Genomic DNA, 20,328 nt, shown 5'->3' on the forward strand with positions numbered 1-20,328 from the left:
AAAAGAAGTGATTAATGGTTTTCTGTATAATTCTCACATTTTTCTTAGCTCTTGTCTACACAGAATGGCTGTGAACTTTAAGCTCCATAGAAATCTTTTTTTTATTCTATTCATACCTTCCAAGGAGCAGCTTTGATTTGGTTCTATAGAGGCATTGGGGGGGCATATGCTTTTTAAGAACTCTTTTCCCCCCTCTGTTAAGGGCGGTCGCATCCCCTGGCAGCTAAACACCACACCGAGATTGACCGAAACAAAGCTGGCCGCTCTCATCCTCCAGGTCTGGGCGATTTTTTATGAGTCTCCCAGCATTTAAACAAGCAGTTCAACCCTTTCTCAGGCGCTAGGGACACTGGCCCCGTCTGTCCCTTGGTCCTACCCAGCCTCAAACTCCTGGGTGCTGCAAACCAGGGCAATACAATAAAGAAATAATAACAAAAAAAATGTGTGGGTGAATTTGGCTCTTTTTATTTTCTGATGGGAGATGGGAAGGGGGGGAGATGATTTTTAACTGCATATGCTCTCCCGAGCCCTGAGCTTTCTGGAGGCAGGTGGCTGTACCCTGGGCCACCACAGGACCAGAGACCCCGGGAAGGAGCCCCCAGGACTTAGAACTTCTCTTGGGTGATTTACAAGAGCAGCCCAAGCTTAACAGAGCTTCTGAGGGTCACCGGTACCCCTATCCCCTTCCCCCACTCCTTTCTAGGGGTGACTGGGACCTCCGAGACAGAAAGCTATTTGGTCCCCAGTCGTACTTTCGATACTTTCTATGAGAAAGAAAATGAAAATTAATACAGGAGCAGGGCTTCACAAAAGAGGCCATTTGTCTTCTTGATTATCTATTTGCTTGTCAGAGTTTGAGCTATGGCACTGGCTAGCTCCTTTGTAATATAAAAATACTCTGAAAACCTGCAAACACCCAGAAACATCTGTGCAAAAAATTAGACTCATTAAAGCCTTAAACACCTCAGAGGAAAACGATACCTTCTTACGCGGGAGGAAAGAGGCCGGCCTCGCGGAATCCTCTCTCGGAACTTTAATAAGCAAAGAGCCGTCTGTCTAGAAGGAGACAGCTTAACCGCATTTTATTTGCTTATGACAAATAAATCATGATATGAAAGGCTTTGCTGTACTTAAGCCTCTTGTGTCCTACAATGAAACATTTTCCCCCCATTAGGGATTGGACTCAGCCCTCCCAGTCCTTGCCATACATTTTTTTGGACTGGAGGGAAAAAATTTAAATCCCCAAACAGAACACACCCACCCCCAAAGAAAAACAAACCAGCTACTACAATTTGGAGTCCTCAGAGATAGAAATTCCCCGGACTCTGAAAAAAGAAAAAACAAAAACCAACAACCACATACAACGTGAGTCCGAATGAACTGGGATGCTTAAAATAGAGACTAGGTGGCATTTGTCTGTATCTTTAGATCAAGGCTTCAACAAAAACACGCTGTGCTGGTCACAAGAAACCAAACATTTATTTCTATTGTCACTCTGTACAGGACACAAATTTTCACTCCAACGAAGAGTTCTAGACTCAGGCACCCCCAGAGCTAGGGAGGAAGCCTGGTTTGGAATGTCAGGACAAGAATAGGAGAGAGGACACACATGACATAAAATAATAATAATAATTAATAATAATAATCAATGCAACAAGGATAAACTATGGGAGAGGTCTCTGTAACATCATCTCCCAGACCGGGAGGGGCACAACAGTTTATTTCCTAGTTTCACATTCAATTTCAGTCTAGGAGAGCAGGTCTCCTCTGTACAACTCTAGACTGGCAGAGGGTCGCCCGGCTCTCAGAACTCAGTTGGCCCCTCGCCCTGCCAGGAACGTCTTGACCTTCCAGGGGAAGGCACTCCCGGGTCTCCAGGTCTCTCATTTTTTTCCTTGGACTCAGTTTCCCTGCGCCTCCACTTGTCCCCTTCCTGCCACCCCCCATCCCAGCCCCGCAGTGGAAGAGGGTGAGCAGTCAGTGTCCCCGCGAAGGGTCCCGGAGGGGGAGGAGGTTGTGTGTGTGTGTTTGTTACCGTGGTTAAAACACTGCGCTATCTGGCAATCAGAGGGTGCTTTCGCTGGGTGTCAGGAATGGGGGACAAAGAAAGAAAATCCAGGTTGTCTTCCAGCAGCGGCAGCAGCAGAGGCAGCGGCGGCCGGGCCGGGCCTCATTTGTTAGCTGGGTGTCGAGGTAATGGTCGCCACCGAGGCCCGTCCTCTCCGTCCTCTCCTCGGCAGAGTAAACAAGACAGATGGGCTTGGGCCTGGCGTGATTAAAGATGAAACGTGGATCCATCTTCACCAAAGCTGAAAAGGAGGAGTGCAGCCTCCTCCTATTTCCCTTTCTGTCTTTTTCTTTCTTCCTTCTTCTTTTTTCCTTTCTTTTCTTTCTTTTTTTTTTTTTTTTTAAGGAAGAAAGCAAGAGACTTGAGCTTTGCTTCTGGGGGGCCTCGCTGGGCTCCCTATTGTCGTTTTTATAAATAAAGCTTCCCCTCCCCCTTCTCTGCGTTTATTCGTGTAAATAGATAAAATGAGTGGGGAGGGGGGACAGGAAGGCTTTTCCGGGCCCAGTCCCCTCCCGCCTCTCGACCCCTGTATTCCCGGCGCTCGCCACCCTCCCCCGCCCCAGGTTCACGGCTCTCGCGCGGGGGCCACTAGAGCGCGGGAGGACCACCGCTGGGCCTGCCTGGGGGCCCGCCGGCTGCACCCGCGGTGCCACCCGAGCGAATCTTGGTGTTGGGCAACTTGTGGTCTTTTTTCCACTTCATACGCCGGTTCTGGAACCAGATCTTGATCTGGCGCTCAGAGAGGCAGAGCGCGTGGGCGATCTCCACCCTCCTGCGCCGCGTCAGGTAGCGGTTGTAGTGAAATTCCTTCTCCAGCTCCAAGACCTGCTGGCGAGTGTAGGCGGTCCGAGAGCGCTTGGGCTCCCCGCCGGCGTAATTGGGGTTTACTGGACACACACAGAGAGAAGGAGAAAGAGAAAGTTTTATTGCCCCGAAAGGGAGGAGGGAGAGCCCTTTCTTCTAGCTAACACAGTATTTCCCTCCCTTCCTCCCTCCCTCTCCCGCCACCTCTTCTTCCTGTGGGGGGGGGGGGACGAAAAGGGAAGAAAGCGGGACCCCAGGAAGAAAAAGTTTTAGAAGGTTATCTTGATGATGTTTGGGTGTCTGGCGGAGGGGGGCGGGTGGCGGGGGGGGGGCGGAGTGAGAGATCTTCTCAAGGTTTTAATCGGTCCTCTCCTGCCTTGGCCTGAGGCCCGGGGTGGGAGAATGAGGGGTGAAAGGGGAGGGGGCTTCCCTAAACCTTTCTTCTGTTAGTTCCCACCCTCTCTGCTCAGATTCCAAGCAGTGCCTGCCCCCGGCAAAAACTTTTGCCCACTTCTTGAGCCAAGGAGCAGACTAGAGGAAAGAAAGGGGAAAAAATAAATAGTGGGAGTTGACTCAACTCTCTGCTTAAATACAGATTGCCTCCTCCTCCTTCTCCCCAACCTCCCACCCCCTCCCCAACTTCCAACTTCGCTGAGACTACGTGTCCCTGGCGAAAAAGTCGCTGGTGAGAATGGCAAAGAGGATGGGGAACCGACTTCAAAGGCGCGGGGCCCACCAGGCCATAAAAATTTATGGGGGATGTAATTATGTGGCTCTGAAAACAGGCGACCGTAAATCTCCGCAATGGCGAGTTTATAGCGGGGACAATTGGCTTCCTCCAGCTTCGCCCCCCCCCCATGCCTCCGAGGTCCCTTTGGTGCAAAGCGCCGGGGGTGGGAGGGGGAAGGGGTGCCCACGCACTCACCCGTGCTCACGTGAACTTTGCGCATCCAGGGGTAGACGACGGGCTCTTTGCACGCGGAGTGGGACGGGCTGGGGTGCAGGGGGTTCTGGGCGCAAGGAGGCGGCGGGGGGCTGCTGCTGACCACATCGCAGCGCTGGCCGGGCTCCGGGAGGAGAGCCCCGGAGGGTGGCGGCGCAGGAGCCCGAGGGGACAGCCCGGGCGGTGGCGGGGGCGGCGGGGGCGGTGGCGGAGGCGGCGGGGGCCCGGGGTCCCGGCAGGCCGCGTAGCGCTGCACGGTGCACGCCGCGCGCCGCCCGAAGCCCGCCTCCGGCTGGAAGCTGCTCTCTCGCCTCTGGCCGCCGGCGTAGTACCCCGGCGAGTGGTCGCTGGGTAGGTAATCGCTCTGTGAATATTCCTCGCACGGAGGGAACTTGGGGTCGACATAGTTTGAGTTGATCAAAAAAGAACTCATAGCCATTAATTTCTGGGAATTGCCCACAAAATATACTAAAATTTATTCCGACCCCTGACTCGTTTTCCTGTTTCCGAAAGCCCTCCTACTTACTGTCAAGTGAACAAAGTTAGGACCCCACGTGATCCTGGGAGCCAATGGCTGCCCCGCCTGCGATTCCCGGATAAGGAAATCTGCTCACCCGGACCCTACTCCAGCCAAAGAGGTTTATTTCCCCTTCTTCTCTCCCCCCCACTCCCCACCCACCCACCCACCCACCCAACAACAGGATTTGCATAGGGCTCCTGCGGGGCGACCGCCTCCTCGCCTTGCTCTCTCCAAGATCAGAGGAGAAGAGAGAGCAGGTTGCCAACAGAGGGCTTGTTGGGGCCCTAGGCAGAGCGCTCTCCCTGGATCCCCGCGGAAGCTGGGGGTCCCCGGCGGAGCCCATCCTGTCTTGCCTCACCTCCGCCCCGCATCCTCTGCCTTCCGTTGGTCCCCCGATCCCTTCCTCCCTAGGGAGGGAGCCGTGCACCCTCCATCTGCGTGGGGAGAGACATGACAGGCAGCCTGGGGTCTTCGCCTAGAGAGGGGAACCCACTTGGGGGCGAGAGGCACTGAGCGTGGGGCTTTTCTCTGCCGCGGCATGGGGAGGGGTAGGGAGCGAGAGAGGCGTAGGGAGCGAGCAGGCGGGTGCACGGAGGGACTTGTCAGAGATGAATGGAACCGCGGGCGGATCGATAGGAAATTCATGCACTAATTCGGGGAGACCTCGCCTTCCAAATCGCATTTAGCTGCACTATTAGTTTGGCTTTGTCAGTCCCTCCGTCTGTTCCCCTCTCCTATCCACTCCTCCCCTTACCCCACACGTCCCAACCAGGAGAAAGGACTTCGTTTCCCACAATGAACACGAGCACTTGAGTTTAAAAAAAAAAAAAAAAAAAACAGCAACTTTTGAGAGCACATTGAATAACAATTTGCTAATTTCAGAACCATCGGAGCAACACTAACCACAGGGTGGAGACGTTTTAATTGCCACTAATGCCACCGCCTCCTCAGTGGACAGAAATCTCACATCCTTGTGATGCTGGGGATAGGAGCGCTGGGGGTGACCCCCACACACAATAACATAATCGCGCATTTCCAGGGCATCTTGTTCTGAACCCAAACGAAAAGGCGACCTCAGCATCTGTTTGAAAAGCGAATTTCCTTTGCTTTCACATGCTGAAGACAACAGTCTTTTTTTTTTCCGGATTTTCAGTAAAGCCTCCCTGAACCCAGAATAGAGAATAGGTGGGCTCGAGGAAGAGGGTAAAGTAAAAACACCACCATTACTCTTTTAAGAGAAGTGAAAAGAAACCCAGGCTCCCAGGGGCAAACATGGGGACATTTCAGGTAGATGATTCCTCCATTTCTAACCAGTTGCGGGAGGAAAAGAAAGAGGAAGAAAGAAGGAAGGAGTCTTCGCGTGGTCAGTCACCGCATGGTCCTCATTTAGAAAAAAAAAATTTTTTCTTCGGGAGGGGGGGAAAATGAGCGGAGTGTTTATGTCAACTACATATTCCCCTAGATACGAATTTGTGACCACAAAATTTCTTACACAAATTCGGATCTACAGGGTATATACAGAAGACAGACAGATCTTCTTGGCCCAGAAATTTTCCAGTCCTCCTACTTTCCGCGTGTTCTTCGTTTGGGGTGTGGTTTGAGTGCTTTGATTTTATTTCGTTTGTTCTGATTTTGTGCTCTGGGAACAGGAAAAGGCACTGCGGGTCCATCCTTGGGATTACAAGGTTTTCAGTTCTCTTTTTTTTCTGTTAGAACTAGAAGCAGCCGTCAGGCAAAGAGACGCGAACCTCACAGCCGCTGCGCAACTCTCTCGGCGGTGGCGCATGAATTATGAGATGTAAACATTAGCTAAACACAAAAGGAGGAAGGGTCATCCTGAGGCTGCGGCGAGTCAGAATCAGGCCCTTCTGGGTGCCCTTGCGCCCCTCCCATCCCCCAGGACTTTTTTTTTTTTTTAAGAAAAACAAAACCCCAATGGGCTCCTCCAGTGACCCTTGCAGCCTTTAGTTTTCGATCAAACGAATATCTAGATATTTTTCAAGGCGCCTCTTAGCAAAGGGAGGGGGGAAAGGCGGCTGGGTGTGAAGGGGGTGTCATAAAAGTCCTTTTGGAAAAATGCAATGGTAAAATGAGGGAGAAACAGCTGTAAAGAAAAATGCTGGGAGACCAAGCAGATGGGGCCCCGGACATTTAATGACGGGCAATTCTGTTTACAACCTGAGAAAAAGATCAAAGGCGTTTCATTTCCGAATGAAGAGCAATGAGCAACCATAAAAGATGCAGCCAGATGATATTCCGGTCCCTCCCAACCTCCCAAACCTCCTGGGGCCAAAAGCGGAGGTTAATCCCTGGAGTGTGAGGAAGGACCCGGGTCCCCCACCTCCCTAACCCCAGGCAGGCTCTCTCTCCCTCTCTTTCCCTCTCAACTTGCTTATTGGGCCACCTGCTAGGGTTGCTGTCAGTGGGACCCAAACGGGGACCTGGGGTTTCCAAACGAACTTCCTGAGGCTTCCAGTAACCACTAAATTTACTAACCGGGGCTGAGCTGAAGGGAACAGAGTCCCAGACTCTGAAAACTGGTGGCCTCCCCAGGGTAAGGGAAAGTGCACAGAAGCAACCTCCTCCCCACCCAGACTCTCTACCCATCTCCCCAGGTCTGAAAAATACTTGTATCCCTAGTGAACGAGTCAGGAAAATATCAACTTCATTAACAAATACAGCAATAACAAAAAACAGCCTTCTAACCACCACACTCTAGAAGTCTCTGCTCAGCCTCAGCCCTGGGACCCTTGCAGGTGGGTAGAAGGAGAGCTCTCACCTGCCAGCAACTAGGTCCAGAGACCCTGTTTCCTATCCCAAATCTAGATTGCCAATGTTGGCCTCCAGGCCTGATTTCTAACACCGACATTTTGCCAGCCAGGCTGGACTCCCATATATTTGCAAAGTCACCCACATCACATACACACACAATTGTACCGTGGTTACCTTAATATCAGACCCCCATCTGGGCCCCCAGGGAGACTGAAGTCTGGCCCTGAGCTCACCGACAAAATGCTTAAGTTGGACCCTCACCAGGCCCTCAGCGTCAAGCAAGGACTTTCTAAGTCTTGTCAAAGGCCACTTAGAACTCCACGGCCCATTCCAACTGTCCAAGCCCCTCCCCCACCCCATACCCCCTTCTCAACTCTCTAGCTCTCTGAAACCCGTCCAATTCGTAAGTAGGCTTTTCGAAATTTTAGGAGGACCGCTGAGCTGACCACCCGGCCTCGCTGCTGTTCTACACTTCACAAGGGATGTGGCCCAAGTACCTAGAACGCCCCAAGAAGGAGGGATGGGAGGCAGAGCCACTGAGGGGCCGGGCATGGCTGATCTTAGGGGCAGAGCGTGGAGATTTTCTCCTCTGCGCGCTGTAAGCCGCCACCTGCCCATGCCACCCATCCCACCGAAGCGCCGCACCCCCCACCCTAGCCGAGTCCAACCACAATGGCTAAAGGACAAGGTTTATCAGCGATTCCCGAAAGGGGTTTCACCGGAGCAAGAGGCCGCCTGTCTCCTCCATTCCCAGAATCAATATGCATAATAATAAAAATAAGAAAGGGCCAGCGCTCCTCGCGCTATCGGGCCACCTCCCCTGCGCTCCCGGGGTGGCTCGCTGGCTTGCCGGCCGCCTTCTCCCGGCAGCCACAGGTTGCTAGAGTGACCTCTCGCTGCTCAGCGCCCCTCAGCCGCCCAGCCAGCGCGCAATCATCTACCTTGTGTCGGCCGGGTGGAAGAGAGATCCAGAGAGAGGAAAACGGAAGGGCCACGGAGGCGAGCCCCCCGCCGGCCCGCGCACCGCACCGGCAGCCGCGCGGAAGAGTGGAAGGCCCAGAGCGGGAGCCGGCAGAGTAGTCACAGGGCGACTCCCCGCGCCTCCCGGCCGCCGACCCGCCCGAGACCCGCTCGGCAACAGCTGAGCTCGCTCTTGTCCACTATTGTGTGTCCGGAAAACCGAACCGCGGCTACGGGGCAAAGGAGCTCTGGGCCCCCTTGGAGGCCGGAACAAGGCTTTTTTTTTTTTTTTTTTTTGGTGTGTTTTTGTTTTTGAAGCGCAAGTTTTCGTATTAATCTCATACTTTGGCAGTCTTTGTTAAACAGCTTGGCGCGTCACGAGGCTCTCAAACATTTTAATAATTTTTAGACGCCGTGACCTGCGATTCACCCCTCTCCAGGCCTCCCCACGAGCAGGCAGTTACTATAATAGGGTCGCCCAGTTCGCTGGGTCATAAGGAATTTTGCGCAGGTCATTACTTGGGCGAAAAATGACAGAGCAGGATTTTTGGTTCAGCTCATCCTCTCTAGCTCACTTTTTGCCAGAACCTTCACTTCCCTTCAATCCAATCCCCAAAAAAGTTCCATTCTGATAGGACTCGGCCTGCCGGAGGCCTTTGCTTTGATATTCTACCATTCCTATATTTTTGTCATCTCTGGTTCCTGGCAAAGAGGAAAAGGCCAGGATTCCGTGGTCGGAGACAGAGCCCCCTTCCCTCCTGCCTCCCCTATAAATGACTGCATTTGGCAGGGCCTGTCTCCCAACCCCACTGCATACTCAATCTGCTTTATTCTATCCTCCAATGTCAGAAATATCCCCCATTTCTGTGAAAACTTTGGAGTCTCCAGAGCCCCGGGAATGGCCCCTCCACCTGGGGCGAGGGGTGGGGGGGCACGTGAGATTTGGTCCATAGGCCAGTTAGTTTGGGAAAAACAGAGAGAAATGCACTGGACCGAGCTGGGCACTTGGCTTTCAGATGCTCTAATTCTCCCTTAAAAACAAAAACAATATCCTCCCAGCCCACAATTTTTGTTTAAAACCACTTCTCATCTATACAGTAATCCTTTGCCTATTCCCATCACCACCACAATGAGGTTCAGGGGCAAATAAAGCAGGCATCAAAAATATTCAGAGATTTGTCTTTGGTTTGTCCCTCCAGGATTAGAATCCCTCCTGTCGACTGCCAACGACGCACTTCCCCTTTCTGCAGCCTCCAAGGGACCCACAAAGCCAGGTCAGGTGATTCCCCTTCCATCCAGTTCAAGCCTAGCGGCAGTGTTTGCAGTGTGGTACCCCCCTAGTACCAGGGGGTTGGGGGAGAGAGTCCCAAGGCACCCAGCTTGGCCTGGGATGGCAGAGGACTCTCCTCCCCTATCCTGAGGCCCCCTCCAGCCCAGGATCTTGAGTTGCTCCAGTCTATCCCATAGGACCATAAATTTACTAACATTCTGTCCTGGCATGGACAGAAGGAGACAAATTTTTCAGTTCAGGCTTTTATCGCTACTTCCTCTGGACCCCAGGAATTCCTTCCTGGCCTGACTCCCCAGAGAAACTTGCCTGAAGGCTGAGTAGAAATGGGGGCCCACATCCAGTTGGTTTAGTCAAAAAACTGGGGTCAAATCGATTTGAAATTTGACCTTAAACCATTGTCTCTTTTGGCCATATTTCAAAAGATGTCTTTATGAAGACTCTCGGGTTATCTCTATCCTGGCAGAACGAACACCCAGAGTACACCTCCTGTATTAAATGTTTAGAAGAGAATATGATGACATTTCATAAAGCAACAAACAGCCATTTAAAGACCAAAAATAGGCATATGCCCTGGTGTTATAATTGCAAAGTCTCTAAGCATTTTACTTATGAGCTGAGCTTAATGCATGGATTCAAGGTTCATTTCAGGTCGCCTGTTTCAATTCCAGTTAAAAAGCTCTCTGTGAGACCATTCAGTATTTTTCCTTCTCGTTTCCCCTCCCTCCTCCAAATAGGAAGAGAGGGATCCTGGATGAACATACAAGTGGAGGTTTGGGAGAGTGAGAGAATTAACAAGCTAAACTTCTTTTTAGTACCCAAGTTCTTAAGCCCAAGCAATTTGGAAAGAGGGATGGAAGTTTAGAAATCTTCCAGTCTTGGCCCATGGTCATGGATTCCAGCTGCCTGGACCCAGCCTGGGGGTCAAACCCTGCCTGGAAAACAGGCCTGCCTGTGTGTGGGGGGGAGGGGTGCCAGCTGTTTGGCCCCTTTAGGTTAAGCGGGGTGGGGCTGACCTTGCTGGGACTCAGGCCTTCACCTTGGAAGCCTTCCTTGGCCCCACCAAACCTCCTGCAAAGACGTGTGGGTAATTGGATTTTTTAAATGTGTGCTTCTGGGTAGGTTTTAATTAAATTTTATACGGTGACTCAAAGGTTATCTTTGGGAGAGAAAATTGCGCAGAGAATTCGCCACATCCTCAGCGCTCTCTTTTGTACAGCTCCTCAACTCCGCTAGCTTGTTTTTGGAGAAGCTTTCTTTCCCTCTCAGTTTCTCACTTCCCGGACGTTTGCCTCTCCTCCCTCCCCAGCTCCGCTCCTCCACTCCCCCCACCCCCAGCCCGTAAGCCTTTCTTACCTCCAGCATCCCTTGCTCGCTCTCTTCTCTCTTCACACACAGCCTCCTCCCCTCTCCCACCCCGCCCCCGCCACTAGACGCCGCCGCAGCCGGCTCACGCACGCGGTAAACTTTTGACCCTCCAACTTCGCGACCCCTCGGGCAATAACACTGGCCTCACCGCCCAGGGTATCATTCTGCTGCGCTGGCTGCAGAAACCCCAGCGCAAAACGCCTTCCCTGTCCCCCACCCCAGTCCTTTCATACACACTAGGGGCCTTCGACCTGGGGAAGAGTCTTTTGTCTATTAAATAAGTTCTTGGGAAAAGATCCCAATCCCACTTCCCACATAGACCCCACTTCCCGCGTTTTCACCGGTTTCTTCTGTAGGGATGCCCGGAAGACCTATTGATGACCCACTTTCCCTTCCTGTCCCCCAGAAAGGGGCCGGCTGCTGGTAAGATGTACGGGGAGCAGTAGAATGGTCTGACCTGGAGGAGCGTATTTCTAGGGTGAAGAGTGGAGAGAGCTTGGAGCAAGGGTTCCTTGGGAGCGGAGGGGGCGACAGTCCCCACAGGCCTAGAGAGAGAGCTCAGTATCCAGGCTGTGCGAGGCCCAGTGGGCTCGGGGCCACCTTGCGCGGCCGCTCGCTGGCGCCTCGGAGGCCCCAGCCTGGCTGTGAACTTGGTCTAAGGCGGACTCTACTGGCAGCTCCGGGACGTTACAGCCTGTGCCTCTCGGCCAGCGCAGCGGCCGCGCGGACGACCTGCGCTCTCTTGGTTTCCTTTGCGCCCAAACATCGCATCCCAGGCTCCCCACCTCTCACAAGGAAGGGTTTCGTTCCTCTCTCCCTAGGGGCCCTCGGGAGTCAGAAAACAGAGAAGAAACAGGGAGTTAAGAGAGACACACCCAGAGAGAAAGAGAAAAATGGAACAAGCCTGAAGAAACTCTGGGAGATAGGGATTATCCTTCCTCCTGACTTCAAGTCCCTGAGATGAGATGTCCCACGTGCTGGGACTCTCCCTCTGCTTCTCCTCCAAATGCTGCTTTCCAGGCTGAATCACCTCCTTTCCACTTCACCTGGATCATCTCTGGGCAAGGCAAGCCAGGCGGGGCAGGGCACCCTCCCCTTCCTAGATGCGTTCCTCTCTAGCCCAAAGGGCTCCGAGATTCAGGGATCCCTGCCACCAAAACTGAGAGGCCCGTGCTTGAAGCTTTGAAGCGGCAGCCAATGCCACAGCCTTGGGGGTTCAGCCCGAATCCACTCGGAGAGCAAGGCCAGAGCACAGCCGCCCAGAGCACAGCTGGGCAGCCTGGGAGCAGTTCCAAGAAGGAGAAGCTACAGGATGCTGCCGAAAGTGCATTTTCCTCTCCTGGAGGAAAGTTAGGGAGAGAAGAGACAGGACAGAGGACACCTAAAGAGAGAAAAAGGAGGAGAAACAAGAGGAAGAGAGATGAAAACTTGGAAAGGTGGTGATATTCGAGGCCGGACAGGCCCGAATTGCCTGAAGTCCAATCCTCTCCAGTCTCCTAAATCCCCCATTTCCTCTTGAAGCCCCAAATCTGGGACTCAGTAAGTTCGCCGAAGTGAAAGAACGCAAAATCCGCTTAAACCTGTCGGCAAGCCCCTGCCCCGGCAGAGCGGCGGAGTGGCGGTGGAGGTGCGACCGGTGGCGAGTAATGTATGCGGCAGCGGCTGGCAGCCCCAAGTAGGCCAGCGCTCCGGCCCCGTCTGCTGACCTCTGCGTGATCCCGGACTCTATGAATTATTGATGAGATATAAGCGTTGATTTCCCCTTTCAGGATGCAAACTCCATTATATTGTTAAAATGGCGATTTAATCGTTGAGAATAGCTTTGGTGTGGGTTTTTTTCCCCCAACTCATTTGCGCCTCCTTCCTTTTCATTTAACTCTCTTAATTAAATCCTTTAACAGATTTTAATCACTTTTTGGAGGGAGGGGTAGGTGGAAGGGGTAGACCATCACTACCACCACCACCAAACACTAAAACAAAACAACCTCCCAAACTAGAAAAACCTTCTACCTTGGAGAAGTTGAAAGAAAGGTGGTGAGGAGTGTTAACCACTCTAAAAAGGTTGAGCTGGGAACATTTACCAGAAGATCTCTCCTCCATCGAGGGCTGGGGCATCCTAGCTCTAACTAGGAAAAGTCAGTCGGGCCTGGAGGGTGTTTAATTCCATATCCTCCCCCACCAAGGGATTTGGTGTGGGGTCTGAGTGTAGAGAGTAAGTCTCACCCCTGCTGAGAAGTACAGGGATTGAGCTTGGGAAAGGCGGCATGATTCTTGTGGGGAATGACTCTCCAATCTGGGACCTAGGGACGCTTAGAGAGATATGTCCCTACTCCTTAAGGGGCCCCTATTCCTCCCCTCCCCCTCTTCAGCTTCCAGGCGGTGTCTGGGTTAATTAATATGGATGTGTAACAGCACCGCAGCAATCGATAAATCCCGGCTGTAGGCAGATCCAGCCTGAAATCTGATTACGCCTAGACTCTCCCAAAATGGAGAGATTGACCAGTGGGCTCTCCCCTGACAGAGGGAGTGGTTCTTGCTAGCTCCATCCTTCTTGGTTGGCCCCGGGTGGTCCCCAGCCAGGGAAACACAGGGCAGGAGCCTTTTCCTCTCTATCCCTGAAGGGACTGAGTTTGGGGGACTGCGAAGTGGGCTGTCCTCTCCCTTGCTCAGAATCCTTGGCCTTCATGCCAGCATCCAGACCTCAGGGATAAAGGAACCAGGCCGAGAAAGGAGCTTCCATCTTGGCTCTTGTCCCCACACCCTGTCCCACCAGTCCCCAGTGAATACATTCTCACAGACAGGGAAGGGTTAAGTGTCCCTGCTGCACTTATGGAGAGGAAGCCGATGAAATATGGGCCCTCAGAACTCCAGGCCCGGCTGGCTTTCCTGTTTACACTTCTTTATACTTCCTCCCACCCCGTGGCCATGAAGAAACAACACAAAACAAAACAAAAAAAATAACCAAATATAACAAAACAATCAAATTGTCTGCTGAGTGGTCGTCAGGCTGGCTTCTGAGGGGAAAGGGAAACTGCAGGCTTCAAGTCCTGCTGCTGCCCCCTCAGCCACGCCCCAGGCTGAGGGTATGCCTTGGCGAGAAGGCTGAGGGCGAAGATCTGGCCAGATGGCACCAGCCTGAAGCTCAGAAGGTTGAGGCCTGAACCGAGGGAAGCGCGTGGGAGAGGAGGGAAAGGTGAGAGACAGAGAGAGAAGCAGCTTTCCCTTTCCCTGAGAACGTCTTCCAGAGGCTGGAGAAGAGGGTGTGGGTCTGAGGCAGAGGAGAGTTCCTTTGCACCAGAGACCCCTTCTCACCTCTTATCCCCTCCCCCAACAGGTTCTTGTTGGGCTTCAAGGGAGACTGCTGACCAGAGAGCCTGGAGTGGAAAGGAAAGCCCAGCTAGGGTGTCTTCTCCAGGACCCGCCTAAAGCAGAAGACCCTCCAAGGGTTTCGGCCTCCTCAACAAAAATGGACACTCCGCCCGCCGCTCCGCTCCAGGGCTGCTCCTTCCATTCCGGAAGATCTGTCTAGATACGCCCAGCAGATATCCCTGGACCGCCTGCCCCACACACTCTTTATCAGAATTTGCAGAACTGACATGGAAGGGGGCAAACAAATATGTATATTCAGGGCTGGGCATGATGGGCTGGGGTTCCTGAGAGAGAAAAGCCAGGGGCACAATAGGACAGGACTTCCCAGGAGGCCCCAGGTTGCATTCTGTCCCTGCTCCAGCTTCCTCTGCACGTCACTCAACTCATTTGGCTTGTCCAGAGTGGAAGCCTGTGGAAGCTATGGCTGCAACATTTATTAGTATTTTATATGGTGCTGTGAATCTTTTGGGAGAAGAGCATCCTTTCCAAGGTATACAAACGCCCTGTCATTCTTGGGGAGATGTGCCTTCAAATCAGGGTGAGGACCCCAAGCTCTCTCTGTCCTTTTCGCTCTCAAAGCCTGTGAATGGTCTCCTGCAAGTCAGGCCTGGGCAGGGGCAGAAGGGCTCAGGGAACAGAGAGCAGCTGCAGAAGAGAGAGGACAGAGGGAGAGAGTGGGAATGTCCGTTAATGGGAAATGGCGGGAATCCTGTGACCCTCTTCTTGTCCCAAAGATCAGGAGCCCCTTAAGGTGTCGGTTGTCCAACTCAGGCACCATCCACAGGAGTTAGTAAGCTGCAGCGAGAGGTGGCGGGCTGTCAAAAGCAGGAGTGACAGCGTGGTTGATCCCATAGGTCTCAAAATTGGGGACCATTTTGGTAAAGAAGAGGCCTCTGGTTTTTAGAAGGGTGACTTATCCTTAGGGGAAAAAAGACCCCGAGGGGCAAAGGATGAAATCCCTCTGCTGTGTGGCGCCACAAAACAAAGGGGCTTCTAAGGGTCTGGTGGGGAGAGAAGAGGGAAGGAGAGGATAGGGAAGAGAGCACCTTTCCAATTTTCTTTCCCACCTCCTGAGTCCCATTATTTTTTCCCTCCCAACAGTTGGGGTCTATTTTCTTGAGCACGTTTTATTTCTGGAGGGATTCCCAGGGACCTACTTAAGCACCTAACTCCGCTAGGCGAGGAGAGAAGCTCTCTTCTGCGGCCCACAGCTGGCCAGGGGATAGGTTTTGGATTTGAGGGGACTGCCCCCCATCCACTCCCTAATCTGGTCTTAGTGCCCTACTTAGAGCCAAGCAGAAGGGTTGGCTTGGGACCAACAGGCTGAAGTGGGGTGCAAAAGAGCCATGTTCCCTATCCTGGATAACCCTAACGCGGCTATGGAGGGTCAGAAGTACCCCTTTCATGGGGCTCAGAGATCTGAAAGCCAGAGAGTGTGTCAGCGCAAGGCAGTCCACAGCAGCTACGTTAGCCTGCCCCGTGCTTTTTCTCTGTTCAGATGTATCCAGATAAAAGTGCCCAGCGGCGCGCCCCCACACACCCCTGACAAATGAATGTCATAAAGTTTCTTTCCTGGGGGTGGGGAGATGTCTTTCTGAAGACATCCAGCAGTGAAGTGGCCCCCATAAGAAGCCTTTCTTTCAGCAGTACAACACCCCTCCTTCTTGCCCCCGAACTATCCAAGGGCACTGAGGGAACCCACACAAGCCTTTTCCCCCCACAAAGAGTAAGACACTATTGCAAATAAAAACCAGGCGCCCCAACCGCTGAGGCCTTATCGAACTGAGTAACCCACTCCCCCCAACACACACTTCAGACACCTAGCTTGTCAGATTTTGGTGCAAAAAGCAGACCGAATTTCACCCACTAATCCTACAGCCCTGCCGGAGGCAAGATTTCCTTCCCCAGCTCCAAGCCCCAAATTACAAGGGGGAAAAGCGAAAGCTGGAAGCCACTTACTGCGGGAGTGCCGGGCCTTCGCTGCTGCCACTGCCTTCTGGGCTGCGAGAGCCCTCACCTACCTCTGCCCCCTTCCCCACCACAGCGAGCAGTTAAAGTGTCACTTAACATTCTGGAGAATGTGAAATATACCGCGCGGTGTCAACTCCCCAAAACCATAAAACTAACTTTATGGACCTCACGTGACTTTCTCGAGCCAGTGAGGGGTATCTGTCTGACTTCTCGGTGATTTTTACGATCTAACTTCGAGATAAAACCCCTATCCATTTGACATCTAAATGTCATAGCGACTTTTGGGATAGTTTGCTATGGACAAAGGGGGACAAAGTCAAGGGGTGAGGGGGAAGGAGGGCCCAGTAGAGCCTCCACAACCCTGGGCTGCCTCCCCACCAGCTTCCCCCTCCCCCCCAGTCCTGTAAGAAGTTGGGCCAAGCTGGAAGGGATGAACGGGTAAGTGTCCAGACTTGACTCTTGTGCTCAGGGTGGAGGCTGACTTGGATGGAGGAGGACCGGGCCCTGGTCCCGGGCCACTCTGCCTGGAGGGGGAACCAGGGGTCCTCCAGGACGGAGCCCAACTCCTGGTCAAGAGGAGAGGCTAGTTAGGCCTCTGGAGAGAGAGAGAGCTCTTGATAAGTGCAGAGGAGACTGAGGGTGAGAGGAAACTTTTGAAATCCAGTTGATTTTTTTTTTTTTTTTTTTTTTGCCTTAGTGGGTGGCAGAGCCGAATTGGGATTTGGAGCAGGGGACAGGGGGGCTGGGTAGGCCTGCACCACTCCCAGCTGCCCAGGAGCCTCCTGCTCAGGACTTAGGCCCAAATTACTTTCCTTGAAATGCTTTCCAGAGGTTTTTCTGACCAGCTGGTGGGAGGCCAGAGTGAAGCCCAGCCCAGCCTTTCCTTGCCCCAGCCCCAAGTTGGGGCTTCTGGGCCTCTCAGTCCCCCAGGCACGCAGGCCTGTCCTCTGGCCCAAGCCCCGCTGACCAAGCCAGGGACTGGGGTGGCTGTGAGGGGCTGCTGGTGGGTATCCTGTTTTGCCTTCCCCACACCCCTGATCTATCAAGAATGGTCTAGGGTGTGCCCAGTGATGGGACAGGCACCCCCCAGAGAAAAGACAAATGGGAGGGCAATGGAGTAGGGGAAACATTTATTTGACTTCAAGGAAAGCTACAAACAAATATCAAAAGCGAATCACTGAGACAGGTCCGGCAGAGACAGATTTCACACTTAGCACAGTATCCACTCGCTCACTACAAATGGTTTTGGAAGCGAAATGGGTAGGGGGGAAGGAGATGGGTCTGACCCAGACTATCCCCATATTTACAGGCTTCGGGCCCTCCACACCAGACCCACGGATTCACAGAGAAATACACAAAACATTTTACACCGAAGATTATTTTTGTTTCCGTACACTCCCAGATCAGGCCTTGTGGGGCCTACCCAGGCGGCAGGAACTCAAATCCCACTATATACCTTCCTTCTTCTCAACATCACCCCCTTGGTCCTCCCTGGCCCCTTCCCACCCTAGGCCCAAGCCACTAGGAGACTTGGGCCTGGGGAGTGGAGAGGGAGGAGGAAGAGGAGGGCAGAAAGAGACACAGTCATGGACTCCATCTCGAGGCCAGCTCAGCTGGGCCCCGGCACTGCGGCACCGCCCCACCTCAACTGCTGCCCCTTAGAGAAGTTTCTAGCAGAAACTCAAAATACAGCAATCATCCTTTTATAAATAAGTTAGAACAAGATGGGGAAGGGAAAGTTCACATTAAACATGCGAGTTTCTTTTCTTCCTGGAGGAAGGAGTGCAACCACAGACACGAACATTCAGAAACACTGGTGGATTTGGGGTGAGCAGAGGGGAGCGAGGAGCATGGAGGGAAAATAATAATTATCATTATTATTAACAATAATAACAAGATTAACCAGTCCAGGAGAGAGGGTGCCACAGGAAGATCTAAGACCAAACGAAAAATCGTAACACAAGGCCGGGGCGAGGCAGGCTCGCGGGAACCAGTCCCCAGCGGGCGGCGGCAGCACGGGGAGGCTCTGAGGGGCTGGGGCTGGGGGCGGCAAGGGCTCTTGGGCCGCCCAGGGCTCCTCCCGGAGGGCTCAGGGTTGGAAGGCGCTGCCGGCTGTAGCCAGGCTCATACTTTTCAGTTTGTTATCTTTCTTCCACTTCATGCGCCGGTTCTGGAACCAGATCTTGATCTGGCGCTCGGACAGGCAGAGCGCGTGGGCGATCTCGATGCGCCGCCGCCGAGTCAGGTAGCGGTTGAAGTGGAACTCCTTCTCCAGCTCCAGGGTCTGGTAGCGGGTATAGGCGGTCCGGGCCCTTTTTCCGTCCGGCCCGGTCATATCTGGAGCAGACAGAGGAGAGCCGCGAAGCAACGTTATTCCGGTTGAGGGAGGGGGCACTGGGTGGGAGGGGGGCGTGGAGCAGGACCCAGGCGTCCCCGGCCCCCAGCTCACCGCAGCTCCAATCCTCCCCACTCCAGACGCCCCGCATCCAAGCTCCCTTTCTGCACCCCCTTCTCCTGCAGCCCCCACTTCTGCCGGCAGCGAAGCGCCCGGCTTTGTCTCTGGCTCCCTCCCTGTGCCTCACCCTTGGCTGGGCTCAGGCGGCCGCTGGCCCCCGGGAGGGAGGAGAGCGGCTTCACTTTCGCCCTGGAAATCGCCTTTGACTGCTCACCCCTCCTTTGCTAGCGGCAGTCTCAAAATTTCGGGGGTAAGCAGGACCCTTCCCCACCTTACATAAACCTTATCCTTCATTCAAAAGCCAGTACAGCTGGGCGAATAAAACCTAAGCCGAGTCTGGGAACAAATTATTTAAAAATACTACTCCCCAAACCCCCCCCCCCCGCAGCTAAAGACCTTCTTTGGCTCGGTCCCCTGAGCTGTAAGGACTCTCTTAGAGTCCCTCTGGAAAAAATAAATCTATATTCGAGGAAAAGCCAAGCTCTCCTCGCCGCCCCCCCCCCCCCAAACGCAGAGAAGGAACACCGAGAAGACAAAAAAGGGAGAGAGCGAGAATTACCATGGCTGATGTGAAGCTTCCTCATCCAGGGGAATATCTGCGGAGTCTGCCCTTCGGGCGCGGCTGTGGAGGTGGCCATGGGCTCTGGCTGCGCCCGAGCTAGGCTCGGGCTGTTTAGCTGGCTCGCCGCTTCCTCGGGCTCCGAGGACGCGCTGGCCTCGTCTATTTCGGTGAAATTGGCGCTGGAGCTGGCCGGGGTCGCCTGGTCGGAGGGGGACGAGGCAGAGGGCTTGGCGCCGTGGCTGTCGCCGTTGGTGCAGGGCAGGGACTCAGGCGAGGACAGGGAGCAGCTCGACGCCGCTGGCCTGAAGCGGGGCTCCTGGGCGGGCGCGGGGAACGCGCGCGAGCTCTCGCCCACCGCCCCAAAGTGGCTGGAGGAGGCCGAGGAGCGGTTGACGCTGAGGTCCATCCCATTGTAATTGTAGCCGTAAGAGCCGGTGTGCATGGCAGCGGGATCCCTGTAAGAGCCGCTCAGAGAGCTGCCACTGCCATAATTTAGCAACTGATAGTCCGGGCCATTTGGATAACGCCCCGAGAAGGAGTTTACAAAGTACGAGCTCATTTGGGTGATTTTGGAGGGCTTGATTTGTGGATCGTGGTCGTTATAACCCTGTGCTTCACGATTTATGATGTATTAATGAATTATAGCGATGCACTGTACTTCGTTTTGCTATGTATGCGGCCAAATATGGGGGGGGGGGTTTGGAGGGGGGTGGGGGGGCGTTAGGGAATCACGTGCTTTTGTTGACCAGTCGTAAATTCTCGCTGATGACCTCAAGAGGTAATTCATGCTCTATGGTTACAAATAATGACGATCCGAGAATCGTTAGGGCCGATTCAATGCGAGCCTCCGAGAGAGGGGGAAAAAGGAGAAGGGGGAGAAACGGGGAGAAGGTTGGCGGCGGCCTCTGAGCAGAGCGCGCCACCTCCCGGCAATCGGCGGGAGCGCGGGCCGCAAACCGCCATGGCGGCGGTGGCTCCCTCCCTGCTGGCTCCCCGCAAACGCCGGGAGAGAAAGAAGCCTGGCCTAGAGTTACCCGCAAGGTTGAGTCTCTTAGAGGAGGGACTCGGTTGAGCTTTTACTCACTTTCTTGGGAATGTAGTTACTTCTATTTGTGTTCTTCTCCCTGTCCTTATCATTTTAGCTCTAGATGAAATGATCAAACATTGAGTTGCTTTTCCCTTACTCGGGTTTTGCAAATATCCGAGTTGGGGACGGAAATGGGGGAGAAAGTTGGAAGATATGCGTGA

General features: G+C 53.5%; 2 protein-coding genes across 2 annotated transcripts; both read right to left on the bottom strand.

Moving 5' to 3' along the window:
* Positions 1 to 2,592: 2,592 nt before the first annotated feature.
* Positions 2,593 to 4,297, bottom strand: HOXB4 (homeobox B4). The gene is made up of 2 exons (XM_054585507.1): positions 3,798 to 4,297; positions 2,593 to 2,955 (listed from the first exon to the last, which is right to left on the bottom strand). Exons 1-2 carry the CDS (start codon positions 4,252 to 4,254, stop codon positions 2,657 to 2,659), a joined length of 756 nt encoding a protein of 251 aa, XP_054441482.1. The 5' UTR covers positions 4,255 to 4,297; the 3' UTR covers positions 2,593 to 2,656.
* A 13,855-nt stretch (positions 4,298 to 18,152) lies between these two features.
* On the bottom strand, positions 18,153 to 19,639 carry HOXB5 (homeobox B5). Its single transcript, XM_054585508.1, has 2 exons — positions 19,078 to 19,639; positions 18,153 to 18,400 (listed from the first exon to the last, which is right to left on the bottom strand). Exons 1-2 carry the CDS (start codon positions 19,637 to 19,639, stop codon positions 18,153 to 18,155), a joined length of 810 nt encoding a protein of 269 aa, XP_054441483.1.
* Positions 19,640 to 20,328: the final 689 nt, after the last annotated feature.

This window comes from Pteronotus mesoamericanus, unplaced genomic scaffold, assembly GCF_021234165.1.
Source record: "Pteronotus mesoamericanus isolate MK-2021 breed Mesoamerican mustached bat unplaced genomic scaffold, CSHL_Meso_final contig_84, whole genome shotgun sequence".
Lineage (NCBI taxonomy): Eukaryota > Metazoa > Chordata > Mammalia > Chiroptera > Mormoopidae > Pteronotus > Pteronotus mesoamericanus.